At 43.2% G+C, this 20,486-nt stretch overlaps 2 protein-coding genes and 1 pseudogene across 4 annotated transcripts; 1 reads left to right on the top strand and 2 right to left on the bottom strand.

The window, feature by feature from the left end:
• Positions 1–4,223: 4,223 nt before the first annotated feature.
• Positions 4,224–5,580, top strand: LOC123158400 (putative serpin-Z12; annotated as a pseudogene).
• Positions 5,581–5,611: 31 nt separating this feature from the next.
• On the bottom strand, positions 5,612–9,931 carry LOC123161170 (endonuclease V). 3 transcript variants are annotated; one of them, XM_044579017.1, is made up of 9 exons: positions 9,545–9,931; positions 9,172–9,442; positions 8,610–8,672; positions 7,975–8,014; positions 7,566–7,630; positions 7,336–7,452; positions 7,081–7,209; positions 6,912–6,997; positions 5,612–6,443 (listed from the first exon to the last, which is right to left on the bottom strand). In XM_044579017.1, the coding sequence occupies exons 1-8, from the start codon at positions 9,598–9,600 to the stop codon at positions 6,944–6,946; spliced, it is 795 nt and encodes a 264-aa protein (XP_044434952.1). In that variant the 5' UTR covers positions 9,601–9,931; the 3' UTR covers positions 5,612–6,443; positions 6,912–6,943. The 3 variants fall into 3 exon arrangements, with proteins under 3 accessions (XP_044434952.1, XP_044434951.1, XP_044434953.1); XM_044579016.1 differs by lacking the exon at positions 5,612–6,443 and having other exon boundaries at positions 6,665–6,997; XM_044579018.1 differs by lacking the exons at positions 5,612–6,443; positions 8,610–8,672 and having other exon boundaries at positions 6,665–6,997.
• A 5,825-nt stretch (positions 9,932–15,756) lies between these two features.
• On the bottom strand, positions 15,757–18,987 carry LOC123161381 (probable E3 ubiquitin-protein ligase LOG2). Its single transcript, XM_044579218.1, has 3 exons — positions 18,602–18,987; positions 17,317–17,821; positions 15,757–16,095 (listed from the first exon to the last, which is right to left on the bottom strand). Exons 1-3 carry the CDS (start codon positions 18,790–18,792, stop codon positions 15,961–15,963), a joined length of 831 nt encoding a protein of 276 aa, XP_044435153.1. The 5' UTR covers positions 18,793–18,987; the 3' UTR covers positions 15,757–15,960.
• Between the last annotated feature and the right edge of the window lie 1,499 nt (positions 18,988–20,486).

The raw sequence follows: 20,486 nt of genomic DNA, 5'->3' as shown, positions 1-20,486 counted from the left end.
TGGTACGGAGAAGAAGCCATTTTTCTGAAAGTTTGTGCGCCGGACAGTGGCATGTCCGAGCTTTCCTTTCTTTAAGAATCATGGTAGAAACAAATGCAACAGTTTGTGCTTGTGTGATTGCTTGCGTGCGCCCCGGATTTATTCTATCAGTTACAACTTACAAGTCAGTGAAAACTGCTTTACCTCAGTGGCATGATTTACCTCCAGGTACTGCAAAGGCCACCGTGCCACCACAGCAATGGCGAAATCTCCGTGTCATCGTGCTCGACGGGACCGCGACGAGCACCGTCTAGTGTCGGTCTGGACGATGGGGGGCGACGGTATCAAGCACCGTCCCGTCACCGTGATCACCACAAAATGCCGTGGTCTGGTGCTTCATAGCACTTTGATCCCGAGATGGTGCGTTAGAGACCATTTACCATGCCGGGGCACGCGTGCCTAGCGAGTATGTTCGCTCCCGTGGTCTGTCTGTAACATTGACAGGCGTTCAAGTTTTATCTGAAACCTAGTTACAGCCTCCCCCACACTTACCTTTAACTGCTACCGACTCACATTTTATTACCGATGCTGATTCTACACACGATTACAAGACATTTGAGAAACATGCTGGATGATTATTCAATGCAGCAGCAGAACTGGTAGAGCGGGGGCACGCACTGCCCTCCTTTGGGGTAACCGCCGGGAGATTTGCACCACTTGTCGCAGTTAGGTATGTCCTCGCATTTGCCCTGACACACGTTCTTGCCCTCTCCTGCATCCATATGTCCATATCCACAATGTTACTAAGCTGATTATAAGGCTCCAGTTGATTCAATTCGAAGTTGAATCACAAAATGGTGTAGGAAATTTGCACAAAAAAATATCAATATCTGTAGAGTCAGAGGAAGATCCTAGTTTGCGAAACGATCTTATATTGTGGGACGGAGAGAGTAGCATTTATCTGGCCTCACGGTTTCGCAAGAACCTGCACTGATCTTAGATTGGAATTGAAGGCTTCAAATGGGGGGGGCAGTAGAGAACTAAGGGGACATGGATGGACACACATACCTGGGGTGAAAAGGAGGGAAGAACTGGCTAGCGCGATGACGAGGATCTTGAAGACGACAGAGAGAAAAGTTGCAGCCATCTTGCGGAAACTATGGATGTGTTCTTGAGTCTAGTATATGCTGATGCATCGCAGGAGGAATCTTATCTCAGCATGGTTATATAGACCGGGCATTAAAGGACATAGGACAGCAGTGAGAAGATATGTGTGAACTAATTAATTACGCCACTCCTTTTGCTCGGCATCATTTGATGTATTTATTGGATCCACTGAAGAAGATGTGGACGTGGTTATGTAAAATTGGATTACTGCCGCCTGTCTACTTTTTACTGTAATTCACTCGCGCGCGCCCATGTGTTCTGTAACAGACAGAGCTTTCTGATAGCGGGTTGGTTGCTCTCCAAAGATTTGGATATCCCAAAGGAAATGGGTCCAATATTTGTCCACAAAATATAGGATCCGAAAGGAATTGTCCAAAAAAATTCATGAAAATATTGCCAAAACCCGAAATCACACACACACACACAAAAAAAAAAAACTTGTGCACACAAACAACAACAATGCTAACTGGCAAACGTCTGCTTGGAAGGAACTCCAAGCGAACACCCTCGCAGCCGTTGGCCGTTTTTCAACAAAATTGTCTTCTCTAGGAAGGAATTGGCATGCTAGTACGAAGAAACTGTCACTTCTTATAACTAAAATTGCCATGAAAATCGTTCGTAAATGTCATCCTCCCCAACAAACGTTCACCAGTTAAGAGGGTCCGAAAAACAAACAACTATGCTTAGGACATCTCAAAACCTTCCCTCCAATTTTCTTAACTTCCCTTTTAAGGAGTTAGGCCCCAACTAACCATTCCCCTATAGCTATAACTACTAAAAAAATTAAGGAGTTACTACTCAACAGTTTGCAGTTCTGCTCAAATTTGAGCAGCCAGGGCATTTCTCCCCAAATATCCTCTTTGATTTCTCTCGCTGAAAAATAATGGATAACCGCCAGCGTGCTGCCACACTGACCATTCCCCCTGCCACTATAAAACCGCACCAGAGCCGCGTCCAAACCCTAATGCACGCCCGTCGTAACCCATTTATCCCGAAACGCTGCCACCACCGCCGAGCTCGACTCTGCCCTATCCCGCGGCGTCCCCACCCATGAGTATGCCTACTCGTGGTAGAGGCGGTGGGATGTGGCCGTGGCGGGCGTCATCTCGGTGGCCTCCTCGAGTTTCGACAACGACAATGAGCTCGATGAGGCACCCACAACGCCGAGGCATCAGGCTCCGACAAGACCTTGGTGGTCTACCTCTTCTCTGATGATGATTAGTTCATTTTTAGCTCTATTTAACTCGTTTTACCTTTAATAAAGTGGTATCTAGTTTAATTTTGTATTAGGATGTTTAGTTATGGACTGTTATGTACAGTTAAACACTACATGGTCTTAATCTAGTTTCAGTTTCAATTTCCAATGACTTATCTTTGCACATTTTTCTATTTCGGGAGTTAATTTTTGGAGGGAAGCTCCACACCTTTTCTAATCCTCATTTTCTAGGAGTTAAGATTTGAGAAGAACTTTAAGGGATTTCTAGAATAAGGAAAGGGTGCTAAGATGTGGTAATCGATAGATGAGCTCAGGCTCATCTGCACCCTATCAACAGTGAATTCTAAAAATAGTTTTTAAAAAAATCCTAAAAAAACAGAATTTTTTGGGCATCCAAGATGCTCGAGTTTGCAAGGAGGGAGCAAAAATTCGTGGGGATACAACGTTCGTGGAGCTATACACAAAAAGACCGAATTTCTTTCGCATCCCAGATGCTCGAGTTTGCAAGGAGAGAGCAAAATTTCAATGGGAAACAACATTCAAGGAGCTATTCACAAAAAAAGTGTCCAAAATGTCTTTTTTCAAAGTTTATTTGTTTGATTTTTGTTTTTCTAGAGCTCCTCAAATGTTGTTTCACCACAAAAATTTGCACGCTCCTTGCGAGCATCTTGGATGCTATTTTTTTTACTTTCTTTTGAAATTGCTTACTATTATTTTTCAAATTATTGGTCATGTATGGATGTAGATGCCCCAGGGTGCCAAAACACCTTTGCAAATATGCCTTACACTATTAGTTTGAGATATGCCCATACTTGATCCTTAGAGTGAAAACCTTGGCCTTTAGGGGTTGGATTTGTTGATGGCGGTGCTTGAGGGTGGTTCTCTTTCTGAAGGCGTTGCTATTGAAGAATCTCATTGTCTTTATGGTGTTAAGAGATGACTTGTGCGGATATAGTCATTGTTGTAGTTTAGCGATTGTTGTTTTGATCGTTTCAGGGTTTTTTTTTCCTCGCCCTGGCATAGCTTTAGTCTCTTACAGACGTGTTTATCTATGTGTATGTGTATTTATTGGTTATGTTCATCTAAAAAATGAAGGTTGGGTGTGTGCTCACTATATTTATATCCACTTGATACTTTATTTTGACTAATAAAATTCACCTTTGTAAAAGAAATCGACTAAAGAGCAGGCATTCTGAAGCGAGCATATGCCCTTACGATATGATTAGAAGACCCCAGAGAAGCCACCAAAAGGAACCAGCACTAGACAGCAGCCAGTAGCTGCACCACCGAACTCATTCTGTTTAACTATACTGAGCTATTTTCTTTTTTGCGGGTATACCTAGTTGTTTATTGTCTACTGCTCCCTCCATTTGTTGACCTGCGTGGCCTCCGGCGAGTCCATCTTTCATGTCGTTGATCCCCGACGCTGAGGTGACCTTGCCGGGGCGGTGCAAAGATAAAGTGATGCCACGATTTAGATTGGCTCTGGATGCGGATGCCTCGTTTCTGGAGGGTTGTGCTATGCTTGGCCGTGTTCGACGCACGACGGTAGTAGGTCAACCTCATAATGATGACCTCATGGGGCCCGACGCCGTGCTGTTGTGACGGCAGCCACCACACTTACTGGTGCACCGATATACTAAAATGTTAAACAAAATTAAAAAACGTTCTTTTTTAATCTTAATATGTAAGAAATGTTCTAAATATACTAAAATAATATTCTTATACAAATCTAAAAATTGTTCCCCAAAATTAACAATGTTCCCTCAATAATGTTCTCTTAATAATGTTCCTTCGATGATGTTCTTTGAAGAATGTTTTCCTCTTCCCTCATTTATTTACCCAGAGAGGGGTGTGCTGCATGTTCGTCACATGGCGGTCGCAGGTCAGCTTCACGACAATAATCTCGTGGGGCCCGACATCATGCTCTTGTGACCGCAGTCACCGCACTTGCCGGCGCGCCGAGTCGACCAACGGACAGCCGCGTGCGAGAGGCGACGGCCGCGTGCCGGCGCTCGCGTGGGAGGTCGGCCGGCGTGCGGCGGGTGGCCGGGGGATGCACAACTTCGTCTTCTCCCCGCTGTCTTTCCACGCGGCGGTCGCGCTCGTAGCCGCCGGCGCGCGCGGCGACACGCAGAGGGAGCTCCTGCGGTTCCTGGGCTCACCGTCCCTCGCCGACCTGCAACGCACCGCGACAACCGCGACCGAGCTTGTCGGCAAGCTCGGCGGCCTGACGCGGACGTGCGGCGTCCGGGTCGACCGGAGTTGGCCGCCCACGCCGGAGTTCATGGTGGCCGCCGCATCTTCCGGCTGCGGCTCTGCCTCTAAGCCTCTAAGGTGTCCGTTAACTTCTTGACGCCGAGCAAGCGAGGCGGCGAGCGAACGCCTTCGTAGCGAGCGGGACAGACAACCTCATCCACGGCGTCCTCCCTGCCGGCTCCGTCAACTTGACGACGGCGGTGGCCCTCGTCGACGCACTCCACTTCAAAGGGACTTGGTGCCAGCCGTTCGACCCGTCAGCGACGTTCACCGCGCGGTTCCACCTCGACGACGGCAGCACCGTACGCACGCCGTTCATGACGGCGACGAGCCTGTCGCGGCAGCACGTCGCCGTCTTCCCCCGCTTCAGGACTCTCAAGCTGCCCTACTACTGCAACAACAACGATGGAGACGTGCGTGCAAGCTGCCGCATTCTACATGCTCCTATTTCTCTCGGACAGCACCACCGTCAGCGTCAAGCTTGCTGATCTCTACGACAACATTGTCTTACACCGGAGTTCGTCAAGAACTACACGCCGGCGGCCAAGGTTCCGGTCGGGCGGTTCGAGGCGTCGTCGGACATGAGAGAGATGGGAGTCAGCAGAGCTTTCGGAGACGGTGACTTTCTCGGGCATGGTGACAAATGGCGACGGTTTCTCCGTCAGCGGAGTGTACCATAAGGCCACCATCAAAGTCGACGAACTGAGGCATGTCGCTGCCGCCACCACAGGCATGGCCATAGGTCAAGGTGGAAGCACGCGGCCTCCGGTGGATTTCATGGCAGACCAGCCGTTCTTGTTTGCCGTCGCCGAGGAGAGAACCGGTGCTGTTCTGTTCCTTGGTCATGTGGTGAATCCTCTAGCCAAGTGACCCGGTGGCTGCGGGAGCACGAACAAAATCCAAACAGCAATTCAAGATAGCTACAGCTACTTCACAACATGTTTCATGAGACGAGCAAAGTTCTGAGTTCCCAAAAAATTCATATAAGTGTTTCCATTTTATTCAGATGCCATCGATTTCACAATCAACGACCGATAACAAAAAAATCATGGGGAAAGAGGCGGCCGTCCTCAGACCCCGCTAAATGTAACAGCAGCAGTAATGGTGGAGGGGCAGGCACACCCCTCCCTTGGGGTACACTCCCTTCGTCTTGCAATAGTTGTCGCAGTCGGGTATGTCCGCGCATTTGCCCATGCACATGTACTGCGCTGTTCCTGCATCCAAAACCCTAACGTTAAGGTCCAATTTGTAACAGAGAAAAGTAACAAGATATGTCCTGAATGATGTTTTATCAGGTCACAAGATGTGTGTATTTGGATGAGAAGTGCTGCTAACTTCTGAGGGCTAGTGCATTTAACCAGTTACAGCTTACACTACAGATTTAAGAGTAGAGGTTGTACAGATGAAAAATTGTGCTGATCTTAGATTCACAAAAGCAGATTTGGATGGAGTAGAGAAGCATCCATACCTGATGAGAAAAGGAGGGCAGCACAAACCATAGCAATAACAAGGATCTTGCAAATGACAGAGTGAAAAGTTGCAGCCATCTCACCGTTGTCTACATACGTCTCTGGAAATTAAGCAGAAGTGTTCTTTGTATATGCTGCACTGCTGGTATCTCGTCTCCCCATGTTTATACAGGCAGTGTGCATTAAAGAGCATAAGATTTGGTCAATCAAAAATATATATGCTGTTAATCTCGGTAAAATCCCTTCGAGAAGAAAATCTATCAGATTAAATGCAAGATACGCTGGAGATTTACAGCAGTACAATGCCTTCCCATCATGGTTTTATTGTACTGGAATGTATACCGGTGCTTTTCCTGAAGTGTAAATCAGAGACAGATACGTTGATAATTGGGAAAATGCTTTTGAGAAGAAAAAACATCAGATTAAATGCAGAAGATATGCTAGTGATATTAAAGCAGTACAATGTCTTCATGTTGTGGCTTTATTTTACTGCAAGATTTTTTTCTTTGCGAATAATTGTACTCCAAGATATACCGATGCTTTTACGGCCGCACAAAGCAGCACTGCTGCAATGTATACCCAGGTCCTTGATTCTTCTTGCTAATTGCTATGTGCGTTGTGCATGTGCACAGCAAGATGTACAAATTCAGATATTGATAAAAAAAAGGGCATCACAATCTATCTTACAGCCAAACTGTTCTGGGATAAAATGCAATTCCATACTAGTATTAGAGAAGGCTGTACAGAGGTTGCTTGAGGTTTCAATGCCTCGCCAGTTTCTTTCTCAAATTTCACATCAGCTAGAAAGATGAGAAGGCTACCCAAGGGTACTGTTTGCCATTGTCGAATCTTGTTACTGCTGTAATCTTTGGTGCTTTTGGAGGAATACCTTCGATCTTATATCAGCCTGGGCAAAGGATGGCCAATTAGTACACAAAATGCAACTGCCGACATGTGGAAACTTGATATATGATATTCTTTAAATTTAACCTGGCGTGTAGGCTCTGGAACACGATATCTGCAGCAGTACTTCACTATCCCAATGGCAGAGTCGAGCGAAATGCGATGACCAACTGAGATGTAGATTGGCCTCAATGAACCAGGGGATGAACGCATTGCCTAGGACAAGTTGTTTGAGTTCATGTGCAACATACATTTCATTAACAGGAAGTATATGAAAGAAAGGAAACCCCGTTACATGTTCAGCAATATAATAGAAATTTCCGGTGTAATATAGTCTCTTACCGCTCCCCATATCGTCCCCGACTGTCCAGTCAATGAAATACATTCCTTGTTGCAGTTTCCTTCAGCTTCAAGCTGTCTTCTGACTTCAGATTGGTCAAGACCATCCACATGGTGCAACTGGGGCATTGAAAATGCTGAGGATTTAGTCTTCCCTAAAAGTACAACTGTGGAAGAAGAACTCAAGACGCTACAAAAAAAAAAAACTTGCAACAGCAGTAAAATTAACCTACATTTTTTCCCACTCCGATGGTCGGCAGGTCTGCAAGGACACCAAGATGACATGCTAAACCAAAACCTGTTGAAAATATATTTATTAGAGGATGACCCATTCACATATATTACTACAGCTAATGCAGCTTGCCACAAATATGGATAACCTAACAAGATGTATTGTATCACCAGGATTATATGCTAAGGGCTTCAGGGATTACAAACAAACTCATTCTTTCATAAACACAGAAATCACCTTAGTCTTACTAACTAAGATCAATGAAAAAAAATTCCAATAACACTGCATACATATTATATGATTCTAGAACCTAATGTCACATGTGCAGTGTATTCTACTACTGCCAAACTTGCTAGTATTACTTGAAAACCGTAAAGAGTGCATAAGTGTGACTGTAATTGGTCTGTTACCTCGTGGATGGAGTAACCCATTTCCATCAACCATGAGTAACTGCCAAAGCAGAACGATAAACCTTAGAAAATGCACTGGCAAAGAAAGATGATTACTACTCCCTCCGTCCCAAAATTCTTGTCTTAGATTTGCCTAGATACGGATGTATCTAATACTAAAACGTAACTTGATACATCCATATTTAGACAAATCTAAGACAAGAATTTTGGGACGGAGGGAGTACATGTTGAATTAGAAGACTACTACTGTGATATGTAAAATGTAAATTCACATGAGATTTTAATCCAAAACGAATTCTCTGCCTGCATAGTACTGTACTTTTTGTTCTCGTCATCACAGGCACACCAACAGGAAATAAGACACGCAACGCCATGAGATAGTTCAGAATATATCCTCAGTAACCCTATTTGCCAAAGAATCGTTAAATCTAGTTCCTATTCCCTTATGTGGACATTTCGGCAAGTGATGTCATCTAACTTAAGCATGCTTGCAAGTTTTTTCTTCTACGGAAATTCCTGTTTGCTAACAGAATTGCTATACAGAACATCATGTTCTAAATTAGTGTTATTCACCAAATACAGAGCACCAAATCTAAGATTAGTACAGTTGCGAGCACCACAAAGGATAATTCTACCTGAGGGTAGAAATGATGAGCATTGATCTTCATCTTCTCCAGGAGTCCTAGAAGAATGGGGGCCTGCACAGGTAGATAGTTTTCTTACATATGATACATGCAGATTCGTAAACTGAAGAAAGATAAATGATCACAGATGTTTGCAACCAAACAAGGAAGCAAAGCCAATCACGATTACCTCTCCTATGTTCTATCATAACTAGACATTGCCTTGGCAATACAAGACTCACTTCTGACTCTAGAGATAACAATAAGCTGAAGGCATGTCGAGCACGTAACAAATAACACTGAGTAAATCTTTTTCAGACTGATTTGCACCTTTGAGACTACTGTCCGAACATAATAAACTTTGTACCACTGATGCAGGTAAGACAAGATTGTTCAGTGATACAACAGTAGTCCAAGAATTTTATCTTACTTACTTACAGTCAAAGCAAATTAAACTGTAGAGGTCCAACTGAAGAACAAAGTGTCTACCACAGATAAACTGCATGTGTCTATATTTTCACTGTTCCAAACAAATTCAACGAAAAAGAGCGTATATGTATATGGTGTGCCATACCTCTCTGAAAGCAAGAAAACCAGGAATGTACGGCACTTGCATCCGGACGACATCGAACTCCTCATGGACGATTTCCAAGGTATTGGCATCCAGAACCACCACCGCGGCACACGCCGTAGACGGGTCTTCTTTCAGGAAGCTAATGTCAACCCCACCTATATACTTCAGCTTGCTCCTGGCATCACCCTGATCCGAGTTCGAGCTCGCCGAAGGTAAAGACCACTCGAAATCATCCTCGAGAACGAGCCTACCCTTGAGCGCATCCTGCGTCCTGCATCACCAGACAACATGAATCGAATCTACTCCCTTTGATTCAACCGGAGATGAACTGAATGTAAAGCTCATGGAATCGATAGATTGGGCATATACAGACCTCGCCCATTGTTGCTTCTGCAGCTCCAGATCAGAGCCATCTCCTTCTCTATCCATCACCCTTCTGGTTCCTGCTCGCACGGTGGCCCGGAGCTCTCGGGGGGAGATGCAAACCTAGGAATTTCAAGCTGGATCGGGCGATTCGTTTAACAAGCGCTGGGGATTGAGGAATCGATCGATGGCTTCCGCAGCAGCTATGCGCGCGTCTACTACGCAGCTCAGCAGCTTCCGATTAGGGCCAGGGGGGCAACGGGCGGGCGAAGCAAGCAGCGGGAAACGCGCCGCGGTTCTCACTTGTCACGGCGGGGGTGCCCGGTCGATGCCGGCGGCGAGCTTTTCCTCTCCGGGAACAGGCCGACGACTCACTCTCTCTCTCTTTGTCTGTCTTTGTTTCTCTGGGCTTTGGGCTGATAACGGTGGTTCCTGGGCCCATCGAAAGGTGTTCACTTTCGTTTCCTCATTGATTTCCCCTAAAAACAATTCCTCCTTGATTTGCCTAAAAAGGAAAAAGTCCAAAATAAACCTTCAAGTTGTAGACGAAAGCTAAACCAAACCCCGAACTTTGAATCCCGGAAATTGGCACTCTAAACTTGTAATCCCGGTCTATTTTGGACCCTAGACCTGTTTGGCAAATTGGGAATAGTATAATCCCGGCCGGGATAACCAGCTACTCTCACGGACAAGAATCTGGGCCGGCCCACAATAACACAACAAGAATTCGTGAAGTTTAAAAAATGTTCGCACATTTCTAAAATTGTTCAGAAGTTAAAAAAATATTCCTGTTTTCTATTGTTGGCACAAATTCAATTTATTTTGTGTTTTTCAGAAAATGTGTGGAATTTTAAAATTCTATTCACATTTTAAAAAACTGTTTGTGATTGCCAAAAAATCACATTTGTCAAAAAATGTTCAGAATACCAACAGTTTTTCAGATGCTATGATTTTTTTTTCAGATTTTCAAAACTGTGTTACATTTTTAAAATACTTTTTCGGAATTTCTTAAACTATTTCATAAATAATGTTTTTAGAAAATATTTTGAATTGTTGGTTGCGGAGTCGACTGGGCCGGCCTACCAGACATGAAGTGAGTTTTTTTTTGCTTCATACGAGACGTAAAAATTCTTTCTGTATTTTTTAACGCGTGACGTAATAATTCCAAAACAAAAAACATGCTGTGGAGTGGAACTTGGGAACTGGCATGGTTGACCTGATTTCGCTAGCGACTACACCAGACGACTATGACTGACATAATAATAGGCCGAAATTATTTAAGCAGAAACCAAAGCGTCGAACTTTGAAAACTTTTTTTAGGGGCAAACAAGTATTGAAAATGTATTTATTTCTGAAATCTTCGAACATTTCATAAAGTGTGAGAACTTTTTGAAATTTTGGAATAATTTTAAAAACCAACAACTTTGAAAAAGCGAACGCCTTTTGAAACATAAACATTTTTTGAAACCTGAACAAAATATTAAAGTGCAAACACTTTTTGAAACATATTTTTTTCTCAAACCTGAACAAAATTTTAAAGTGCGAACACTTTTTGATACATAAACATTTTCTGAGTTTGTGACATCTAGAAAATACAAAAAATTCTAAAAAATGTATTGGCCAATTCAAACAAATATTTATATAATGTATAATAATATTCGTGTGATTAAAAAAATTCGTACATTCAAAAAACTGTAACATTTCAAGAATGTTCACGAGTTTCAGAAAATGTGGTTTGGGCTTTTTTTTATAAATAAGTACAATGTAACGAAAATGTTTGCGTGTTGTAAACAAATATGTCATAACCTTAATAGAATATACGTGACATGTAATAGAAAAAGTGTATGCGAATTTAAAAATGATGAACCATGTAAAAGAGTGTTCGTGTAGTTTTGTAAATTGTGTATTGTCATTAAGAAAATGTAAAATATGTATTTCGAAAAATATTATCATGTATTCAAAAAAGTTTTGAAAACATTTAATTTTAAAATGTCCATAATGTATTTAAAAATATCAAAAGTTTATCAAAAAATTAATTTGTGCGTTCAAAATGTACATTGGGTACTGAGAAAAATTAGACGTGTGTAAAAATGAAAAAAGAAAAAGAAAACGTAAAAGAAAAAAGACTAGTGCATGCGCGAGCGGCTGCGCTACTGGGCCGGCCCAATTCAGCAAATACCGGTCAACTCCTTTCAAGGTTTAAAATAGACCGGGATTATAATGTTTGGTGTGCTGATTTCAGGGATTAAGAGTTCAAGGTTCGATTTAGCTTTCACCTACAAAATCAAGGTTTGTTTTGGACTTTTTCCGCCTAAAAGAATAAGTCCTGTTGACTGGTTGTCGGCTCTTTTTTTTTAGCTTGGGAAAAAAATGCGTGAGAAATGCATATTTCAACCCTGAACGCTAGCCCAGGTCTAATCTACAAACCTCAACTATAATACCGTCTAAGAATCAACGACGAACTCTTAAAATCCTACCAGAGGTAATATCTCCTACCCAGAGTGCCTTTGTGCCAGGCAAGCTAATTACAGATAATGTGCTGGTAGCGTATGAGTGTTTTCATACAATTAAGAAAAAGTCACATGGCTCTAATGGTGTTTGTGCTGTAAAATTGGATATGATGAAAGCCTATGACAGAGTAGAGTGGGGCTTTCTAAGGCGGATGATGGAAAAGCTGGGATTTCATGCACAATGGGTTGAATTAATTATGGAGTGTGTTTCCATTGTGAGCTATAGAATCAGATTCAATGATACAGAAACGGAAGAATTTACTCCAACTAGAGGATTGAGACAGGGAGATCCTTTATCCCCCTACCTGTTTTTGATTTGTTCTGAAGGATTCTCAAGTATGCTGGCTCATGAGGAAGACATTGGTGGGATTGAAGGTATAAAAGTATCAAGAAACGCACCCTCTATTTCTCATCTTTTGTTTGCCGATGACTCCTTGATTTTGATGAGAGCAACTGACCAGAATGCTCACACTTTAAAGAGGATTCTTGATACTTATTGTACTAGTTCAGGACAGAGAGTGAGTACCCCAAAATCAAGTATTTTCTTCAGCCCGAATACTAGAGTTAATACCAGGGAGAGTGTTTGTGGTATACTGGATATTTTAACTGAAGCTTTGTCAGATAAGTACCTTGGTCTGCCAATTATGGTTGGTGTGGACCGGAGCGATTGTTTCCAGCATCTAGTTGATAGAATTTGTCAGAGATTGAAGGGATGGAAAGAAAAGTTTCTATTAATTCAAGGTAAAGAAATTCTTTTGAAATTTGTAGCACAGGCAATTCCGTCTTACACTATGTCAGTTTTTAAGTTGCCTAAAGGTATATGTAAATCAATCACCGATGAAATATCGGGTTTCTGGTGGGGAGATGGACAGGAAAAGAGGAAAATGCATTGGTTTGCGTGGTGGAAAATGTGTGTCACAAAGAAGAAAGGTGGATTGGGCTTTAGAGACCTTCACAGCTTTAATCTTGCTATGTTAGCAAAGCAGTGTTGGCGACTTCTTCAAAATCCGGACTCTTTGTGTGCACGAGTTTTGAGTGCAAAATACTACCCTAACGGGGACATCCTAAAAGCGGGACCGAAGAAAGGGTCTTCATTTACATGGCAAAGCATTTTAGCCGGGGTTCAGACTTTCAAAAGGGGCTGCATATGGCGAATTGGATCTGGCTCACACATCAATATTTGGGAAGATCCATGGATTCCATCTAGTGAGTCGAGAAAAGTTATTACCCCTAGAGGAGGAATTATGTTAACAAAGGTGGCAGAGATTATTGATCCCCATACTGGACAGTGGGATGAGGCATTGTTGCGTAGTGTGTTTTCACCGGTTGATGTAGATAGAATATTACAGATTCCCCTACATGTTGAGGCAGTTGAAGATTTTTTAGCCTGGCACTTTACGAGGTCCGGAACCTTCTCTGTCCGCTCGGCATATCAGGTGGAGTTTGATCATCAGTTTGGACGTCATTACTCAAACTCGAATAACCCAGGTACCGCTAACCTTAATATGGTTTGGAAAAATCTGTGGCAACTGCGGCTCCCGGGGAAAATAAAACATTTTGGTTGGAAAGTCCTAAAGGGGGTCTTGCCGTGCCTCGGTGTTCTGGCAGGTAGGCATATACCCTTGGTTCCGCAATGTCCGCTTTGCAAGATCGGATTAGAGGACATACAACATTGCCTTTTTACATGCGCACGGGCATCTGATGTTTGGTCTGAGTTAGGATTGCAGAATGATATTATAAAAGCCGTGCGGCAAGATCGATCTGGTTCTATAACTTTGGAAATTCCGGTCCGCATGCGTACCATGATTCATGAGTTGCCAATGGCTGAACTCATCTTGGTTGCGATGTGGTTTATCTGGTGGCAGAGGCGCCAAGTAACTAATGGGGAGTCAGTCCAGACACCGGAACAAACATCAATATCTATCCGAGTTTTAGCCGCCAACTTCGTACGAGCCTACACACCAAATCAGCCGGTACGTACGATCAGTCATCAGTGGAAGAAGCCACTGGAGGGAGCGGTAAAAGTTAATGTCGATGCGTCATTCCATGCGGACAATTTTTCAGGAGCCTGCGGCGCTATTGCTCGTGATGATCGAGGCAATTTCTTGGCTGCAACTACTTGTGCAATACCGCATGTGTCTAGTGCAAGCTCTGCGGAATTGTTAGCTATCAGGTGTGGTCTGATCCTTGCAGTGAATCTTGGATGCACTAAGCTTATTTTGGAGTCTGACTGTACGACTGCTTTGGAGGCTATATCTGACCCAAATGCATACATGGGAACTGATGTTCCAATAGTAGTAGAATGCTCTCTTATGGCCATGAAATTTAAAAGCATCAGTTTTACTCATTGTAGCAGAGAAGCGAATATGGTAGCGGATGGCTTAGCAAAGCATAGCTTTAGTCTTAGCAAGTCTGAAACTTGGGACGTTGTCCCGGACTTTATTCTGCATTCTTATGTAAATGATCTTGCTCTTATTTGATGAATAAAGTTTTAATGCTAAAAAAAAAACCAGGATTCAACCCTCCCCTCCCCACACCCTGGTTTTGACCCTGTTCACCATCCGGTCAGCAAGCCACTCAGCAAAAAATTCAAAATTTCCAGAGAAATAAAAACAATCTGTAAAATAAAAATTCCGAAAAAACCTTATATATATTTTCCTAAAATAAAAGAAACAATTCAAAATTTGGGTAAAATAAAATTTGATGACAGTTTTCATTAATTAAATTTTTTATGAAATTTTCCTAAAATTCTTAGTATTGTTTTCCTAAGTTTACATACTTTTTCAAATTTCTGCGGGAATTTTGAATTTTTTAAAAAAATTGGGCAAAATTTTAATTAGACGATAATTTCCCTTACTTTTAAGAAAAAATGTGAAGCTTTCCCAGAATGCTTAGTATTGTTTTGTTGATTTTATATATTTTTTCGAAAAAATTGTGGAAAAAATAATTTTTTGTCACAAAAACTGGGCAGAATATCATCACTTTTTATTTTTTTTGTAGATTTTACAAAAAAACACAAATTATTTGATTTTTTCAAATTTTACATAATTTTTTTTGTTTTCTCTGGATTTTTTTATTTTACATTTTTACCCCTAGAAATTTTGAAATTTTTGCGGACATGGCTTGATGACTGGATGGTCAACGGGTTAAAACCGGTCAACTGGGTCAAAACCAAGGTGTGGGGAGAAAGGGTTGAATCCTGACCGATTATAAGAGTTTGGGGTTGATTTTTGGACAGTATTATAGTTGACAGTTATGGATTAGACTAGGGCAAGAGTTGAGGGTTGAAATATGCACTTCTCTCAAAAAGTGCATGTTGTACCCAATCTGAAGGTTCATCTTTTTTTCCTGTGGCAACTGGCAATGAATCTGTCCCAGTTCTTGTTGACATACGTTTTTAATGGATCCTGCCTGCAGCAGGTCCTCAATCAATCCTATCTTAATCTTAATCAACAAGATCACTAGATATTTATGCCGACCAGATATTTATATAGATTTATACTGACCAGATCTCCTAAATTTTTATACTGACCAGGTTTTCTCCTTCATGTTCTAATACGATCGATTTTCGCAACAAACGACATAGCACAACACATGCTAAACAGATGCAGACATAACACTTCGCAAACGAAAATGGAAACCTTCATCTTACAGAGCTATGTGTAACGTTAGAACCAGTCGTAGAAAAACAATTTCAAATAAAATGGTGAACTAGGAAAGCTCAAGACCAGACAATAGATGTTGCCTGTTTAAATTACTTGTCACCCGCAAAGAGAACATCACGGTCAGCTTTGTGCATACCTTTCCTGTTATGTTCTCTGCCGAAAGCACGGTAATTTCATTTTAACACGCGATATATATACATCCAATTACAGTTGCTAGCGATCAAACGGAACTTCCTTTGAGGGTTCCCAAACTACTGATCTCGTCCTTCATGATGCCTGGGTGTGCTATCAACCTTAATCTCAAGAAGGCTCTCAACAGGCTGCCTGCACATGGGGCATTTGTTGGTCTGGAACCTTAATGTCTGAGCACACTCCCTGCATAGGCACTGCAAAAGAGCACACGGCATGATTTTCAGTTTCACTGGTTTCATGAAGATGATAGGTCAACGAAATTTGGCTTATTTATCTGCCACATAAGATAAAATGATGGGCTGGCTGCGGACTCCCGCGCCTTGCCAACTGAGCTACGCTCCGTTCTCATTTCGAGGAATATATGAAACAGGATTGTAGTACTATCTGCTGGATGTATGACAAAAGGTAGAAACGTTGGGCACAAGATGCATGTACATAGTATTCTTGTATTGGTTTCAAGCTAGGGGCCAGTTTGCAGTTGATATACTGTGCCATGCTGCACCTGCCATATATGGGCCATATCTGTAGTAACTTTGAAGATTTCACAGTGTTTCAAACTATGTTACATGCAAGTACATTTTGTAGTCGTTCATCTGTCTGTGTGTCAGTTTTTCAGGAAAGCATGGAAGCAATGCAAGGTGTATCTTTGCCAAAATCACAAGCATAGAGAAAGTAGAAAGAAGTAGAAATGGACATTACAAGTAACTGGCTAAATAGCGAGGATTAGTAAACTTTCGTGATAAGAAAAGAATAGTGTTCCAATGCGTGCTAACCAGATTCCTGAGTGGACTGCACAGCAACTCTGGGTACTTTTAAATGTTAAATATGCAAATGATGAACATGCATGGGGCTCACTAGTCATATTATTATGTTGAACTCCTACCTTCCTACCAAATTACATGGCTTTCCTAAAATGTCAGCACCACCAACTCATATAGCAGTAAGATACCCACCTTCTACTGCCCAGTTTAAGGAAAATCAATACAGAAAATTCCACAATGAAATGAGCAAGAATTATACAAAACTGATACTAACTCTATTAAAAGATAGACGACGTTTTAAACAGTGACATGACCTCCAGCAATCATCTTTCATCATTGCTTTTTGTACATGTTAAAAGAGAAGTATAAAATATTATATTATGACAACATATTCAGAAAATATATAATATAATTTTCACCTTGCCAAACCAATTTTTTATATAGTAGTAGTCGCACTTAATTTTTTGGCAACACACTTTCTAGTATGTCATGCATTTGTGGAAAGGTGTAATATAACTAATCTTGCCAAGCCTATTTCCATCATAATTGTCTTCAAGAAGAAAGGGTTATCAATTAAAGCAAGTTTCAACAGCCATAAGCCTTATATCTACATCTATACATCTAAAGACCATTTAGTACGAAAGGATAACCTACCATATGCCTGCATGGAAGAACAGTTGTATCTCTTGGTTCTGTTAGACAAACCACACATTCTTTTCCAGAATCATCCTCATTAACATTCCTGTCAGCTGTGTTCCTGTCCCCAATACCGTATATCTCCTGCAAGACATATCTAGTTCCATTTACCCACAGTATCTGCTGCACAATGTTGACCCCATATTCAGCACTGTCTTTCTTAACAAACACAGCAAATTTAACCAAAGCCTTCGAGTCTTCAGCATCATGTTCCCTTTCTAATTCTTGGTTGCTTGGCACACCCACTTCCACTTTGAATGCGAGAGGAAATACACGATCCTCCCCAACCTTAGTTAGGTCAGATTCCTCAAACACTGAGAGCTTGATTCCAGTTCCACTTGGTTGCCTGAACTCCTGACCATGACCTTCCTTAAAAGTCACTGTGACAGGTTTGAGCAAATTTTCCTTTGTACCCTTCAGGACACAGTCATCACCTTCTTGTGCAAAGAAGTAAACTGTTATGCTGTTTGCAGGATCAGAAATTAAGAGTCAGTATTTGATTAAAAATAACGTGACAGTCTTGTCATCAAAATATTAAAGAAGCAGGGGCACGCAGCACACAGGTACAAAGCACGAGATGCTACTAAACACTCTGCAAGAAATGGGCATAACGTGGGGATAGCCTAACCTCGGAATGGGACAGAGCAAGGCATGCATTTGGAGAATCTCATTAAGTATGGCTTTGCCATGGTAAAATTACAGAAGATAGCACACAGCCCAAGACCATTAAAGCTCCATTTGAGTCTCATGGACCCTGAGTTTTTCACTTTCCCACCCAGATGAATATGATTAAGTTCCGATTCCATACCTAGACCTACTACTTCCTTCAACAACAAGCCGTGCAAACAATATACGGTACTCTAATCATATATCAAGTGCAGATGTCCATTCTTAACCAAGACGAGCACATACATGAGTCATGAGTGCCTAAATCTTACTGCTCCTTGTCCTTACTCGGACTCAAATATGAAGAATTCAGAAAATTGACACATAATGTCCCAGTTTTGTTCAAATGGACAACAAAACACATAACAAAAGTCATGTGGCTCCAACCAAATACGAAAGTATCATGGCTCCAACAAAATATGTACACGACGGCAGAAATTCTACACTGGCTAACTAATATCATCACGGGATAAAGCTCATTGATCGGCCACAAGGGTCCACAACGACACTACAGGCCTCCATCTAATCAGCAAAGCAGAGAAGAGTACGAGGGGGGCAGGGGGGGTGGGGGGCTGACCTTCCGGGGGCGTCGGCGTCGAAGGAGAAGGCGAGCAGGTGGCCGCTGCCGTCGTCGTCGCGCTCCAGCCGCAGGGTATGCCCCTTGACGTTGACGCCGGCGCTCACCGCAACGGCCCTGTGCCGCTCCACGTGCGTGGGGAACGGCACCGGCGGCGGCGCGGCGGCGGCGCGGCGGCGCCCGGGCGCCATGGCGGGTACTGGTGGTAGTACGGCGGGGGCACCCCATGTAGATGAGGCCGCGGCGGTGGCAGGTTGGGGCGGCCGCTGCTTCCGGCGTTGCCCATCGGCGCGTCGCCGTCGCCTTCGTGCTGCGATTTAGGTTTTTGCTTGACTTTTAGTCGAGTTTTGGTGGGGGATAGACTGCAACTTTGGTTAGGCTATGGCCTATGGGTAAAAGCATCCAAATCCCACCCTCGACCGCGGATGCGACTGCGCCTTAGTGGACACTGACAGGTCAAGATCTTATAATTGACATTATGGTATCTCATATTTACAAACCATGCAAAAAAAAAAAAATCCTACCTACTATGAAATCACGTTGGCCTAAGCTACACTTCGTCGTCGAAGATGTCCACGACGTCCGTGCCGGGCGCCGGGTAGATGGGCGCGTAGGAGGGCACCAGCTCCTCCTTATCCATATACACGAGCATCTCCTCGACGCCCGTGGCGTGCTCCGCCTCCGCCTCCTGCAGATGACGGCGGTTGGCCTCCACCTCCGAACGGAGAGAATCGAGGATTGTCTGTTGTTCCGCCCGTAGATCTGCGTCCCCGACGTCCCCCACGTCCTCCTCCTGCTACTCCTCTGAATCAAGCGCATCCGGATGTAGCCCCATGGCGATCTGGGCTTCGTGCCTGGCCCAAATCTGCTCAAGGAGCTGCAGTTTGCACTCTGAGGTTAGATATGTTTAGCTCCTTACCTAGCGGCGTGGTGGCATGGCTAGTAGTGGTGGAGGACGGCGAGTGGCTGACGAGTGGAAAGTGGCAGCAACGGTGGCCGGGAGGGGAGGAAATGTGGACATGTAGGGTTTCAGTGCCGGTGGTTGGCTTAAATAGTCGGGCTAGGACACCATGCGGCCCGCTGGAGTGGCGCCATGCAGTGTCAACGGACCAATGGAGGAGACAAGTTTTGGACCGCTGGATTTCAAAGTGTTTTCATGTGGGACCAGGGCGTTAGGCCGACGTGGCAGACGTAGCCGGTCATGCCTGAGCCTCCCCATATCCGCCCTGGATTGGGCTTGATATGAGGGGTGTAGGTCAACCTGGGCATTTTAGCCCTGTTTGAAGGGCCTGGGTGGGTCGGGTATTTTTGGCTGTTCAGTGACCGATCGGTCAACCTGGGCGTTTGAGGGTTGTTTCAGGCGCATGGCTGCAGATGCTCTAAGGCCAGCTGCAATGCGCCAGGACGCGAATTTGGCACCTTTTTTCCTTTGGGTCGGGGTGGCTCACACCATCGTTTGCGTGGCTAATGTGTCCAACCGGTCGATCCATTTGATCTGTCCCTTTACCAAATTCTCTTAATTTGGACATATTATGTATGTTAATCACATAAGTAAATGAAAATAAAAATATTGCACATGATTAAACAAATAATTCACATAGTTTACATCACAATAAATAAAACTCATAGTTTACAACCAAACTAATTGGAAATTGTACCAAATACATTAACTAGGTAGTATCCCTTGTGTATTGGTGACCATTGATCTCATAGTTGACCCTTGGCGACTTGCCTTCTGAAAGCCCTGCGAACATTGGAGAACGCTAAAGCACGTTGTCATTGTGAGAACCCGTCATGCCAAAAAGAAGGGCCAAATCCAAAAAGAAGGGCCAAATCCAGAGATCTTGTGATGCCACAACTTCAAGTATGACCATGCAAGCTTTAA

This window comes from Triticum aestivum, chromosome 7B, assembly GCF_018294505.1.
Source record: "Triticum aestivum cultivar Chinese Spring chromosome 7B, IWGSC CS RefSeq v2.1, whole genome shotgun sequence".
Classification (NCBI taxonomy): Eukaryota; Viridiplantae; Streptophyta; class Magnoliopsida; order Poales; family Poaceae; genus Triticum; species Triticum aestivum.
The sequence above is the reverse complement of the archived record's forward strand: the minus strand, read 5'-3'. Positions and strand labels throughout refer to the sequence as shown.

What these genes read in the sequence shown, in the direction of transcription:
- LOC123161170 (XM_044579017.1), bottom strand. Translation starts at nt 9,600, where the DNA reads ATGGATAGAGAAGGAGATGGCTCTGATCTGGAGCTGCAGAAGCAACAA. An exon ending in TGGGTTACTCCATCCACGAG is followed by an intron (nt 7,631 to 7,974) that starts GTAACAGACCAA and finishes TATTTTCAACAG; the next exon opens with GTTTTGGTTTAGCATGTCAT. An exon ending in CCATCGGAGTGGGAAAAAAT is followed by an intron (nt 7,453 to 7,565) that starts GTAGGTTAATTT and finishes TCAATGCCCCAG; the next exon opens with TTGCACCATGTGGATGGTCT.
- LOC123161381 (XM_044579218.1), bottom strand. Translation starts at nt 18,792, where the DNA reads ATGGCGCCCGGGCGCCGCCGCGCCGCCGCCGCGCCGCCGCCGGTGCCG. An exon ending in GACGCCGACGCCCCCGGAAG is followed by an intron (nt 17,822 to 18,601) that starts GTCAGCCCCCCA and finishes TCCTGCAAACAG; the next exon opens with CATAACAGTTTACTTCTTTG. An exon ending in TTCTTCCATGCAGGCATATG is followed by an intron (nt 16,096 to 17,316) that starts GTAGGTTATCCT and finishes GCTCTTTTGCAG; the next exon opens with TGCCTATGCAGGGAGTGTGC.